The sequence below is a fragment of the Apodemus sylvaticus genome, chromosome 7 (genome assembly GCF_947179515.1).
Source record: "Apodemus sylvaticus chromosome 7, mApoSyl1.1, whole genome shotgun sequence".
NCBI classification, from domain to species: Eukaryota; Metazoa; Chordata; class Mammalia; order Rodentia; family Muridae; genus Apodemus; species Apodemus sylvaticus.
In genome coordinates this window covers 20671475-20684125 of record NC_067478.1, presented here as the reverse complement: position 1 = coordinate 20684125, position 12651 = coordinate 20671475, and the positions used below count along the sequence as shown (strand labels likewise).

Genomic DNA, 12651 nt, shown 5'->3' with positions numbered 1-12651 from the left:
GGGAGTAGGAGGATCTGTTTGTACTTTGGGGATTGACAGTTTACTCCACTGCCCAGCATATAATAAATGGTCTCTTAATGATGTTCTTGACACCACTGTGGTATAAAAGTACACCCACACCACCACGCCATCCTCCAATTTCAATACAGTGGTCAGTAAACTATATGAGGTGCCAACATCTTGGTATGAAATAGGCTTTCTCTTAAATGATTCTGCTCTGCGATAGACTGATATGTCTTATCTGGCAAGTGGGAGGCACAGAAAACGTGTGCATATATGTGTAGAATATTCTCTATTCATGAGAAGTTAATTAAATATGCTTCCTGAAGCCCTTCTTTATTCATCGGAAAGGTAGGGGCACAAGGACGGGAATAGATTGGGTTAGTAATTCAAGATGGCAGACTGAACGTATTCTCTCCTCAGCCCCAGCATCCCTGTTGTGATGAAAACAGTGATTAAGGTTGATTAAAAAAAAGAATCAGAAACAATTAAAAAGGGAGACACACTATGAATGGGTGAAAGAACTCAATACTTTCCATGGCATGGACAATGGGTTTGAAGTATTGATGGATGGGTCAGACTGGGAAGTGTTAACTCTCAGGTCCTTTCAAGGAGTGTTCAGTGGTGGGGAACCCAAAATGTGCCCACAACCCCAGAGGCAGCAGGTATCAAATCTGTGAGTACTGTGAGTTAGAAAGCTGAATTCTGGGGGTGATGGTCAGCAGAGGACATCCCTTTGCCCAGGGGAAAACCCAAGTGTCCTTTCCTCATGGACCAAGGGCACTATCACCAGGGGGGTGGGGAATGGTTCCTATCTTTGTTTGCCACAGAGTGGGGTGGTCTGATAATAATAAAAGACTGGTGGAACGGTGAACAGTTGGGAGGAGCAGGGAGAAGGATGCATCTAGGTGAGCAAACGCTTCATCCATGATGGTGTAGGCTCTAAAACGGCAGAGCAGTACGTTCTAGAACAAACAACGGATTGAGAGTTGTGATCAGCAGAACCAGAGGGAACCTGTTCTGTGGACCTGCTGGAGCTGGCTAAAGCTGATTGCCCATGTGTTTGCTACTCTGAGTCCCTTCGGTGCTTGCTTGAGATTTTTAAACAGTTACATATTGTTATATAGATGATAAGATGAAGGGTGAAAAAAAACAAAACACACAAAGAAACATAAACAGATTATAATGTTCTGTGTGGGACCTGGTTGACAGAAACTCATCTGGTCAAGAATTCCATTCCTCTATGTAGACGTATTCCTGCCAACCTGGGCTTTAGTCAGCTCCAGTTTAGAGAGGGAAGAGGAAGAGAATGGTCTCTGAGTCTAGGGGTGTGTGTTGTTGCTGTTGCTGTTGCTGTTGCTGCTGTTGCTGTTGCTGTTGCTGTTGCTGTTGTTGCTGTTGCTGTTGTCGCTGTTGCTGTTGCCGCTGTTGCTGTTGCTGCTGTTGCTGTTGTTTCTGTTGTTATTGCTGTTGTTGCTGTTGCTGCTGTTGCTGCTGTTGCTGTTGCTGCTGCTGCTGCTGTTGCTGCTGTTGCTGTTGCTGCTGTTGCTGTTGTTGCTGTTGCTGTTGCTGCTGTTGCTGTTGTTGCTGTTGCTGTTGTTGCTGTTGCTGCTGTTGCTGTTGCTGCTGTTGCTGTTGCTGCTGTTGCTGTTGTTGCTGTTGCTGTTGTTGCTGTTGTTGCTGTTGCTGCTGTTGCTGTTGCTGTTGCTGCTGTTGCTGTTACTGCTGTTGCTGTTGCTGTTGCTGCTGTTGCTGTTGCTGCTGTTGCTGTTGCTGCTGTTGCTGTTGCTGCTGCTGCTGCTGCTGTTGCTGTTGCTGTTGCTGTTGCTGTTGCTGTTGCTGTTGCTGTTGCTGTTAGGACAGCATCTTTCTCTAGGATCTCAGTCTCTTCCACCAGGCTAGGCTGTCTAGCCAGCAAGCTCCAGGAATTCCCTTGTCTCTGCCATCCCAATACTGGGATTTCAAATGCACACCACTACACCCAGATCTTTGGGAGGTTTTCCATGGGTTTCGGGGACTGGTTGGCTGCTATACAAACATCTCACAGGCTGAGTTATCTCCAAGTCCTCTCTGAGGACAAAGAAGCTAAAGCAGGCAGCAGAGGACTCAGAGCAGCTTGGGCATACCCAGAAACACCCAACATTCACATGGCAAGAGAGGAATGTTTCTCTATGTCTGTTTTCTCCCTTCCCTCCCTCCCTCCCTCTACCCTTCCCTCCTTTGGGAAGGACTGCTCCTTCTAGTCCACCATGACAATCTTTGGGACACAGCTGCCACCTAGAAACACTGGAAGGTCATTAGTTGCTGCTCGGTCAGGCTACCTCTGGCCACTTAAGGCTTTTTATCCTGCTAACCAGCTCCAGTCTGAACCACCCCAGTGAAATCATATCCTAGCGGTCATTAGGGCTCATGAGGGGAAAGTCTTCCTTAGAGCTATGTTCACCAAGTCAGAGCTGGGTGACAGCAGGAGCAGCCATTAGCTGGGGGTCCATGCATCAGACCTGCCTGGCAGCTTCAGGGCCAGCCAGTGCTTCTGTGGTCTAATGCCAATTACCCTATAGCTCCAAGCAAGTCCAAGTCTATGTCTAGACTAGGAAAAAACAAAAACAAACCAAAAAGCCAAGTCATGAGCATAACAATGAAAATAGACCAAACAAAACTGTCTGGGGCATCCTTTGACCCCTTCCCATTTATCCTGAGTTCTCAGGGTCCCTCACCCTGGGTGCTCACTGTACAGTTGTCCTCCGCATGTCACTGAAGCTTGCCTTGGGCCCCAGACCTCTCTCTACCATTATGGACATGCTCTCAGCCTTCCTTAGGTCTTTAATGGCCACTCCAATTTCGCTGCTTCTTTCTCCTTTACTCTCCCTGCCACACCCTCCATATTTGTTAGGATGGAGGAATGGGGCTTGAGGAATGGAACTGTGAGCGTGACTTGCACATCTGGATGTCTGAGAGTCTCCCTCACATCCAGGTCTGCAAGAAAAGTTCCCCAGGAGGGGATGCGTTTGCTAACTATCTCTGTAAGATGTACCTATAAGAGTGCCATGTTAATTACACACACACACACACACACACACACACACTCCCTCTCTTCCTCCCTCCCTCCCTTCCTGGATTAGCATGCACACACAAATCTAAATATTTACCTGGGTTTTGAACCTTTCCGCATAGGGCCCTTGAGTAAGCAAACATTCTCACAATGTTGTCAATGCTCATACTTTAAAACAACAACAAAACCAGAAAACTTTGCGGAATGCCCTTCAAAGTGTCAGGATATTATTTTGAAAACCTTCCTGCCTGTGACTCTGTCATCAAGGAAATTTTCCTTTAGTCAATTTTATTGAGGTCTAGTTTGCTTATAATCAAATGCACAGACTTTAAGTACAAGCTCTACCTGTATAAATATTACTGCTATAAAAATGTAGACGACATCAACCACATCAGAAAGTCCCTGTATACATAGTTGCAAATCTTTAACTTTTGTAGTTTGCATTTGGAATACTCAGGAGCCACTCTGGGTGAGCCTAGGAAGAAAGGGGAGACAGACGAACTGTGCTTACAGATTACAGCCACGTCAAAGGGGACATTTATAAATGACAAACACTGGTCATTACGACGAACCTGCAGTACCCTGAATGGCTCTTCTGATGGCTGAAGACTCTAGGCCACAGGTTATTGTGACCATTTCTGAAAATGTGGCCTTCACTTCCTTCCTCTGAGCCAGGTATTGCTTCAAGCACCGGGGGATGATTTGTTCTAAAAATCTCCAGTCAGGTTTTCTCCTGGAAGTCTAGAGCTTGTTAGGGGAATATTGAAAAGAAGAGAGCTTATGTGTTGTATAAGCTATAGGAGGAAGAAATGCCTGGGAAAGGAACAAGAATAGATTGAGGAGACGGAAAGTCGATGATCAGAGTAACCCTCGGAAGGCACCTTTGTTTGCCTCTCCTTATCTTTCTGTGAAGTATTTTGGAGCAGTCTTTCTTTTGTTAATGGAGTGGAACAGAACACCTAGCTTCTCATAGATAAAGAAGGGTGGGCCAGAGTTCTGGGGAATCTCAGGCAAGTCAAGAACTTGCCTCGAAAGCAGAAGGGCCAGAGTTCAATCTCTAGCATCCATGTAAGAAACACGTGTGGCACTGTGTGCTCGTGAGCCCAGTGCTGGGGTGTAGACGCAGTGGATCCCTGGGGCTCCATGCCAGCAAGCCTTGCCTAACCCACGAGCTCCTGGTCTCAAAAGACAAGGCAGGTGACTCCTGAGGGACAATACCTGGAGGTTCACACATACACACACACACACACACACACACACACATACACACACACAAAGAAATATGCGAGGAATTGGCTAAAGCCAAGCAGGTCTTTAATGAAACCTTTGACATGCTAACGTGATTGCAGATTTTCCTGAGGGGTGGGAGCTGTAGTATGTATGCAACAATCTCTGTACGATTTTCTCCTCGGAATCCCACTGGATTTGGAGTGTGTGGAGCAATGAGCCGTCTTTGTAACACCCTGACTGTAGCACATGCAGCCTCTGCCTCTCATGGCACAGATTTGAAAGCCAGAGAGAAGTCCATTATTAGGAGGGAGAGAGATGGGAGGGAGAGAATGAGTTTAGGCAGCTTGTGGGTCCAGAATCCTAAACCCAACCCTTGGATAATCCTTTCCACGAGGGTGTTACAGCTCCTGGGTACTGTTAAAAGAACTGTGGCTCGGAGTGACCCCATTGGTAGCCAAAGATTCCATGTAGAGCCAAGATCTGAACCTAGGTCCATTTGACTCCCAAACCTAAACCTGCGTACACCAGGATGACTGCCCTAAGTGAGGTAGAGGGAGGCTGTAACCCAGCTAACAGGCCCCCACTTCTCCACTGTCAATCTACGTGTACCCTCAAGCCACACCCTCTTCAGGGGGTGGCATTTACCACTTCCCCCCCCCCCACACTGTGCCTGTGACCCTGGGAGTGGTCCTTCCAACAAGCTCCGCCGACCCACCCCTCTATGGCTTTCTCTTTCCCTGGCATTTTCTCCTGCTGTTGTAGCCACACAGCCCATCTGCCCTCACCTGCTGCGTTCCCTGGAGCGTGGGGCTCAGACCCACGCCAGCACCTCTGTCTGAGCATCCGTGAGGAGCCCGGTCTGGCCACAGCTGCAATGGCCACCACTGACATGAGCATTGTGGCAAAGGGACATGGAAAAGGTCCATACTGTAAACCCAGGGGTGAAGATGCGGAAATCCAGTACTTACTGGAAATAGCAAAGGCATATCTTTCAGGAAAGGCTCTGAGGCAGTTTCTCTCCCACCATCCCTGTCTTCCTCTCAGGAGACAACGGAGGAAATTGGTAGGGATTACTCACGCCTGCTAATTCCTTACTAATTGAGAGGAAGGGAGATGGGTCTTCTCGAAACTCAAGTGTCCTAACTCTGAACCCGCTGACCATCCTTTTCACACCGTGCTTCTCCAGGGCCCCCTTTCACCTCTGGCCTTGCCTTCTTGGCTTTTGGACTTTCTTCCATTTAGAGTCAATGACAGCTCAACTTCTGTGGGAGTCTGACCTGGTCTCTTCTAGAATGTCCTGTGCGAGACTTCCCTGGCAACACCAATACCATCAGTGACACCTTTTTCCTCTGTTCAGTAATATTCTCTGGCCTAGTTAGCATCACCTGTCAACTTGACATAGCCTAGAATCACGCCCCTCAAAAGAATATTCATTGAGTAATTGCCTTTATTCAGTTGATCTGTGGGCATGTCTGTGAGGGGTTGTCTTGATTGCAAATTAATATAGGAGAGCTCATCCCACTGTGACAGCATCATTCCCTGGGAAGGTGGTCCTGCACTGTGTAAGGAAGCTAGCTCTGTGAGAACAAGTCTGAGAAAGTCAGAGAGCAATGCTTCTCATGATTTCTGCTTCAAATCCCTGTTTGAGTTTCTGCAATGTCTGCGGTTTCTCCATTTTGGAAAACAAACTGGAACAAACACTCAGTCTCAAAAACTATTTTATCATAATATATTAAAAATAGGGGCTAGAGAGATGACTCTATGTTTAAGAGCACTGGCTGCTCTTCCAGAGGTCTTGAGTTCAATTCCCAGCAAGCACATGATGGCTCACAACCATCTGTAATGAGATCCAATGTCCTCTTCTGGGGTGTCTGAGGACAGCTACAGTGCACTCATATACATAAAAGAAACAATTCTTTTAAAATTATTAAAACTATTCCAGCCAATGAAAGGAAACACGGGGGACACTTTCTGAGAGGCAGGACTGGAAAGATCCCTCTGACCCCCGGACAGGCTGCTTCTGGTGAGGAGGGAGCTAGTTGTCGGGGCTCAAAGGCAGGTAGAAGATTGGAACGATATCTGTTTTCCTGAGTACTGTGGACTTCTTAAATTTAGAGGCCATGTGTACAGATGGACATGCAGTGAGTTCTGGACTCTGTCACAGAAGCCTCACGGTGGCCTTGCCAAGGCTCTGTTCTAGCAGCTAGGAAATTCTACAAGTTGGAGAGAGGCCCCAGCAGAGAGACCCAGCGCAGTTTTGGAGGGAAATGACAAAGAGGGTGGAGACTCAGTTGCTCTTCTCAGACACCAGCTCTTCAATTCAGAGAACCACTTTGGCAGAGTATGAAACATAACCGTACCCTACCCATCCCTGGAGGAAAAACGCTACCCAAGGGAAACTTCCCAAGCACAGCTTAAGGACGTGGGACTTGTTGTTTGGTCCTTGTTCATGCAACAGCTGAGATCCCAGGAGGACACAGCCTGGAGCTGAGGACACCATCAAATTCTTCTTCCATATTACAAGACGATATCCAACCCTGTCTAGTATGGAACTCACATTTACTAGGTACACACAGGACAAGGCATGTGAGGCCAGCTGGGACAGAGTGGCAGTTATCCTTTGGGCATTTCTCCAAGGCCATTGAACATCCATCCCGAGGGGAACATGACCAGTCAGAAATGTTTATGGTGAGAGGCCAAGAAAGCCCTGATAAAAGCCCGGTAAGACAGAATGAGGATATTCTCTAAGTGGGTGGTTGGAGGACTCTGCCAAACCACCTTCCTAGAGATATAAAAACTTCCTGGGCCTTGGAGTTTGGGAATGGAGGACATGACAGGAGAAGTGGAGCATCCAAACCAAAGTCCAGATTGAGTAGAGGATGACCTTCCGCCCTCTCAGGGCACGGGAGGAAGACCAGCTAGCAGTGCATGACAAAATCTCCATATGGTTAGGGAGTAACTTGAGGTGGTAAAGGCCCTTGACACTTGTCTAAGAAGGGACCTTGCTTGGGGATGGCATTCCCCGTGGTTTTAGTGAGCTCTTTGTGGCAACAGCTATAGCTCTTTGGGTAGAATGCTTGCCCTGGTCTGCACAAAGCCTTAGGTTCAACCCCTAGCACAGCATAGAACCAGAATATGGTAGCACAGGCCTATGAGCTCAGCTATGAGAGTAGAGGCAGAAGGATCAGAAGTTCAAGGTCATGCTCAGCTTCAGAGATAGTTTCGAGGCAACTTAGGAGACAAGAGACAGGGTCTCGGAAAAACCTGGTAAATCTGGGGCTGACTTCAGCTTTCAGACCATTTGCCATGGGGTAGAATATGTGGTATCTGATAGAATTTCACCCTCAGAACTGTCCATGAAGTGTTTCTAATCAGGAGACAGTGCCAACTGCCCCAGAAAGCCCTGGATGGAAGGGTGGGCAGGCAGAGACCTCACAGGCCTGTCCTCTGTCACCCAGGTCTTCGTGCTTTGCCATGGTCTCCTGCAGCTCTGCCAGCTGCTGTACAGTGCCTACTTCAAGAGCAGCCTCACCACGATTGAGAAACGCTTTGGGCTGTCCAGTTCTTCCTCCGGTTTCATCTCCAGTTTGAATGAGGTGAGTGGAAGACCCTTTGTTTTAAAAGATTTTTAAAATCAGATTTGCTTATTGTATATGTGAGTGTTTTGCCTGCATGCATGTATGTGTAGCACATAGATGTTTGGTGCCTGAGGAGACCAGGAGAAGGCATTGGATCTCCTGGAACTGGAGTTATCAATGGCTGTGAACTGCTATGGAGGTACTGAAAATGGAACGTGGGTCTTCTGCAAGAGCAACAGTGCTGTAAATACTGACCCATCTCTCCAGCCCTGAGTGGGAAGCTCTTGACCGCCCTCCATTGCATATACTATGCTAGGAGAGTTGCATAACAGGGCCTGGGTTATGTATCCTAGTGCAAAACACCACCCCTAAATTTTGGCCTTTGATTTAACATTGTCCTCATAGACAACAGACAGCAAGGAAACAAACCTTTGACATTTATGTCACTAAAGCCCGGCCCTGGCCCTTGGATGTATCACAAGTCACTCACAGTTCTTGGCGAGTGCAGACATGGTCTCTGGGTTCTTCTCGCACCAAGTTCTAGGCTCCTTGACTAAACAAATGAAATTAGCATACGGGATAGACCCTCTCTTACAGCAGTCAAGACGACCCAAAACCACCATGACTCCCACACCTAAACTTTTATCTGCATCATTGAATGAATGCTTGGAATAGAGCATTGAAAGAGAGAGAGAGAGAGAGAGAGAGAGAGAGAGAGAGAAAGAGAGAGAGAGAGAGAAGTGTGTGCGCGCGTGTGTGTGTGTGTGTGTGTGTATGTGTGTGTGTGTGTGTGTGTGTGTGTGTGTTGAGGAATGTGTAAAGAGAGCCCAGCCTGGTACAGAGGCAAGTAAGGCCATCCAAGTGTGTGGTGAGTATAGCCCTTCAGATTGAAGCTCCAATTTCAAAGCCTTCCTGGGCCCAGGTGATATGGAAGGGCACAGAGAGAATGCCTATGGCAGTTCAAGGGAAGGTGGAGGGGCTCCAACCGAGAAGCCATGGGTGCCTTGGCTTTGGAAAGCAGCTGCTTCTATTGTCCACTCTGACATGACATTGAAAGATGCACAGACATGGTGGGTTGGATCCCTAGATCCCTAGGTGTCAACCCCCTAGTCTCTAGAGCCTCCCCTTTTAAAAGATTTATTTATTTTATTTATATGAGTGCACTGTAGCTGTCTTCAGACACACCGGAAGAGGGCATCAGATCACATTACAGATGGTTGTGAGCCACCATATAGTTGCTGGGAATTGAACTCAGGACCTTTGGAAGAGCAGTCAGTGCTCCTAACTGCTGAGCCATCTCTCCAGACCCTCTAGAGCCCTTTGGTTTTGAGACACAGAAGGGCAGAGTGTTCTGTCAATGGGATTTATGTCAGACTGCAAATGTTTAACACCAGCGAGTAGATGGAGCCCTAGAGGCCCTCTGAGGGTGAGGCCTGGAGTCCTCTCCTGGGCTAGAACAACTGCAGTTTTGAGGTGTACTTTAAACGGGAAAAGAATGAATAACTTTATCAAAGGTACTCCTCTGCTGAAGAAAAGCTTCGGAGCAAAAGCTAATACCTGAGCAGATCTAGTGACCCACAAAGAAACCAACCCTGGCTTCTGCAGATGAGTGCAGGCCCACATGCCCAGACCTGTCTTCCTCAGTTTGTTTTGGAGCCCTCCACCATCCGTCATGCACATGCCCTTTCGAGTCAGCTGACAGCTGAAATGGTCCAACACTTTAGTCCACGTACCAAAAAAAAAAAAAAAATAATAATAATAATAGAGAAACAAAAAGGAAAGAAATGAAACCCTAGAAGCTCCAGAAGAAGCGTTCCCTCTCTCTGGATACCCGCCGCAGAATGTTCTAGAACCCTAAAGCCGGAAGACTCCCTGCTAAAGCCAGGCTACCTCCCCATACACCTCTCATGCCCTCACACCCTCCTGTGCCGCAGCCTCTGTCTGTCGGTCATGCTCCTTGACATGTGTTAATGAGCAGCAACTTTGGGCCAGACACTGTCCTAGATGCTGGGGAGGCAGAAAGGAACAGACGGACAAAAAGCTAAGACAAACGTGTTGAAATAACTCTCTAATAGATAGATTGTAGGCTCCATGAGAAGGTGGCATGGGAGATGAAGGACATGCAGGGTCAAAGTGGTGGACACAAAGAAACATTCCTTCTAAGGACCATCAGGAACATAGTGTTCCTGATGTCCACACTGGACTGACTTGGAAGTGGTCCGGTCCTTGTCCTTTGTTTTGAAGTGTTTAGGATAGGGGTGGGGGTGGGTTAGATGCAGAGTTATTGGGGCAGAAGCCCATTCTTCTAGAAGATTGTTCTAGGATGGCGTAGACAATCTAAAATGGGCCTCTGTGGTTCAGGTTACCTCCTGACTTCATGGATGGAACTATGACACTTACTGTTTGACTGTCAAGTTCTAGTTTTCTGTCGGTTGCTCTGATCAAGACCATGACCAAAAGAAACGCGGAGAAGAGAGGGCTTATCTAGCTTACACTTCCATACTAGACCATGGTCACAGGAAGCCAGGCCAGGGACTGAAGCAGGATCAGAGGCAGAGATTGCACAGGAAAGCTTCTCGCTGGCTTCCTCCTGTGGCTCACTCAGCTTGCTTTGTTATTGTAACCCAGGACCACCTGACCAGGGATGGCAGCATCCGCAGTGGGCCAGGTCCTCCCACATTAATCATTGATCAAGGAAGATGTCCCAGATTCACAGATTTGCCCAGATTTCTTGATTGATGTTTCTTCTTCCCAGATGACCTGAGTTTGTGTCAAGTTGACAAAAAATTAACCTTCAGAAAGTATAAATTGAGAGAAGTTACACAGGGCCAGGCACGTTGCTTGGGTGTTACTCTGACTTTCAGTCTAGAGTCCCTGAGTCCATTACTTTGGACCTCATTCAAGTTAGGAGTTTAATTTAAAAAAAAAAAATAGATGCTACTCCAGCAGCCAACCAGAATTGGAGGCTTGGATTTTTGCCCTAAAAAGTCTTTTCAGGGAGAGAGAGAGAGAGAGAGAGAGAGAGAGAGAGAGAGAGAGAGAGAGAGAGAGAGAATAGCACACACTTATGCATGGAAGCACACCCACTTGCTGACACATGCACCCTACACACATACTGAGGTTTGTGTAATAGTGCCCAATATTTAGATTAGTTCTTCATATTTTCAGATAATTTAATTGGGTCGATCCAAAAAGCTGAGTCCAGCCAGGATGGGTTTCTGAGGGAAAGTCGATGCTGTGAATATCTGGGCAAGGCCAGCGTGGCTTTGTCAGGGACTACACTCATGCTGGGAAGCCCCTTCCCTGTCTGTTCTTCTTAGGTGTGCTATGGTGGGGTCTCCTCTGGTCTGGAGAAGGGTGAGACCTGGCTCTCACTGGATCCCTTGTTTTCCTCTGCAGATCAGCAACGCTACCCTCATCATCTTTGTCAGCTACTTTGGCAGCCGCGTGAACCGCCCACGGATGATCGGCATAGGGGGTCTCCTCCTGGCTGCAGGGGCCTTTGTCCTCACCCTCCCACACTTCCTGTCAGAGCCCTATCAGTACGCATCATCATCGCCGACTACTGCTGGTGAGTGGCTCCTGCCTGGAGGAGCTGAGGCAGGGTGAGCACGGCACAGAGCAGATGGTGATGCTCCTGGGTCGGGGTTTCCTCTCTGAGTCACCTTCTCTCTCCCGCTGGAGACTGTCCTTGACTTTAGTAGTTCAGTTTCTCTCCAGACCACATCTGAAGTGATATTGAAGCATACAGAAATATGAAGTAGCCCAGCTACCTGGTTCCTGGCTTGTTGAGGATGTGTTGCTGGTCTTTTCCCGTGACTCCTTGTGCTTTGTGCCCGGGTCAATCCAAACTCTACCTGCCTAGAGCCAGAACCCACAGAGGCTTTGAAAACAGAGGACCAGAGTGTGGAACATAATGAAGTTTGGGGGTTGGGGGCGGGCTATTGACGTTCCATGACTGTTGCACCTGTCAATTTTACTTCAACCTACATATGGTTTGTACAGCCCACTTGTTGATGCCAGGACATTAATGGAGTGCAGAAAAAAAGTTATAGTATGAGATCTTATGTAACTTTTCCTAGAGAAACATGAACAAATGTGTGATCATTCCACATAAGACACTATAACGACCGAAATTCTACTCAACTGTAGTTGGTGAACTAATAAATTTATTCAGGTTAATTACCGGAGTATGGGTCAGAGATTATAGGAATATAGGTAATTGAAAGGCAGCCACATCACCGAAAGGCGCACCCATCTTGGGTGAAGACTCACAAAAGCTGTATCCTTAGAGGTTCCTGGAAACTTGTAGGTGATTCTAACAGAGAGTCTCCTCTCCCACAGCAATTGATTCCTGCTTTGTATGACCTTGGAGGAAGCTTTGTAAATCTTGTAATTTTCATGAACTTCTGAGCCATACAAGTTCCCTTCTTCCTCTAACCTGAAGAGAATGTTTTAGTTGGGAAGGAATGGCTGCATAGTAGGTCTTGACAGTTGAAGGTACTCGGATACTATTTCATTATTTAAGTGTCTAATTAAAGAGAAAAGAAGGGGAGGTCTTGTCTCCTGAACCTCCGAAGCTCTTTCTGTGACCCAAACTTCTGCGTTTTATTGGGATGTCTTGTGGCAGAATGAAATAGACCAAGAATTTATGTGGTTAAGCATGGCATTTGAAAGGTAGCTTTTCCTTAGATCTTATCTTTAAATTATTTTAATTAGCATATATTAATTAATGCAGAATAGGTTTCATTGGGACATTTCCATACATGTACATGATGTGCATTGATCATA

The 12651-nt window shown here is 47.2% G+C and overlaps 1 protein-coding gene across 1 annotated transcript in view; it reads left to right on the top strand.

The window, feature by feature from the left end:
• Nucleotides 1-12651, top strand: part of Slco2a1 (solute carrier organic anion transporter family member 2A1) — an 81541-nt gene that overhangs the window by 30855 nt on the left and 38035 nt on the right. The window contains exons 2-3 of the mRNA XM_052187502.1: nt 7741-7878; nt 11260-11431. Of these exons, the coding sequence (XP_052043462.1) occupies nt 7741-7878; nt 11260-11431 (310 nt within the window). The remainder of the gene's footprint in view (nt 1-7740; nt 7879-11259; nt 11432-12651) is intronic.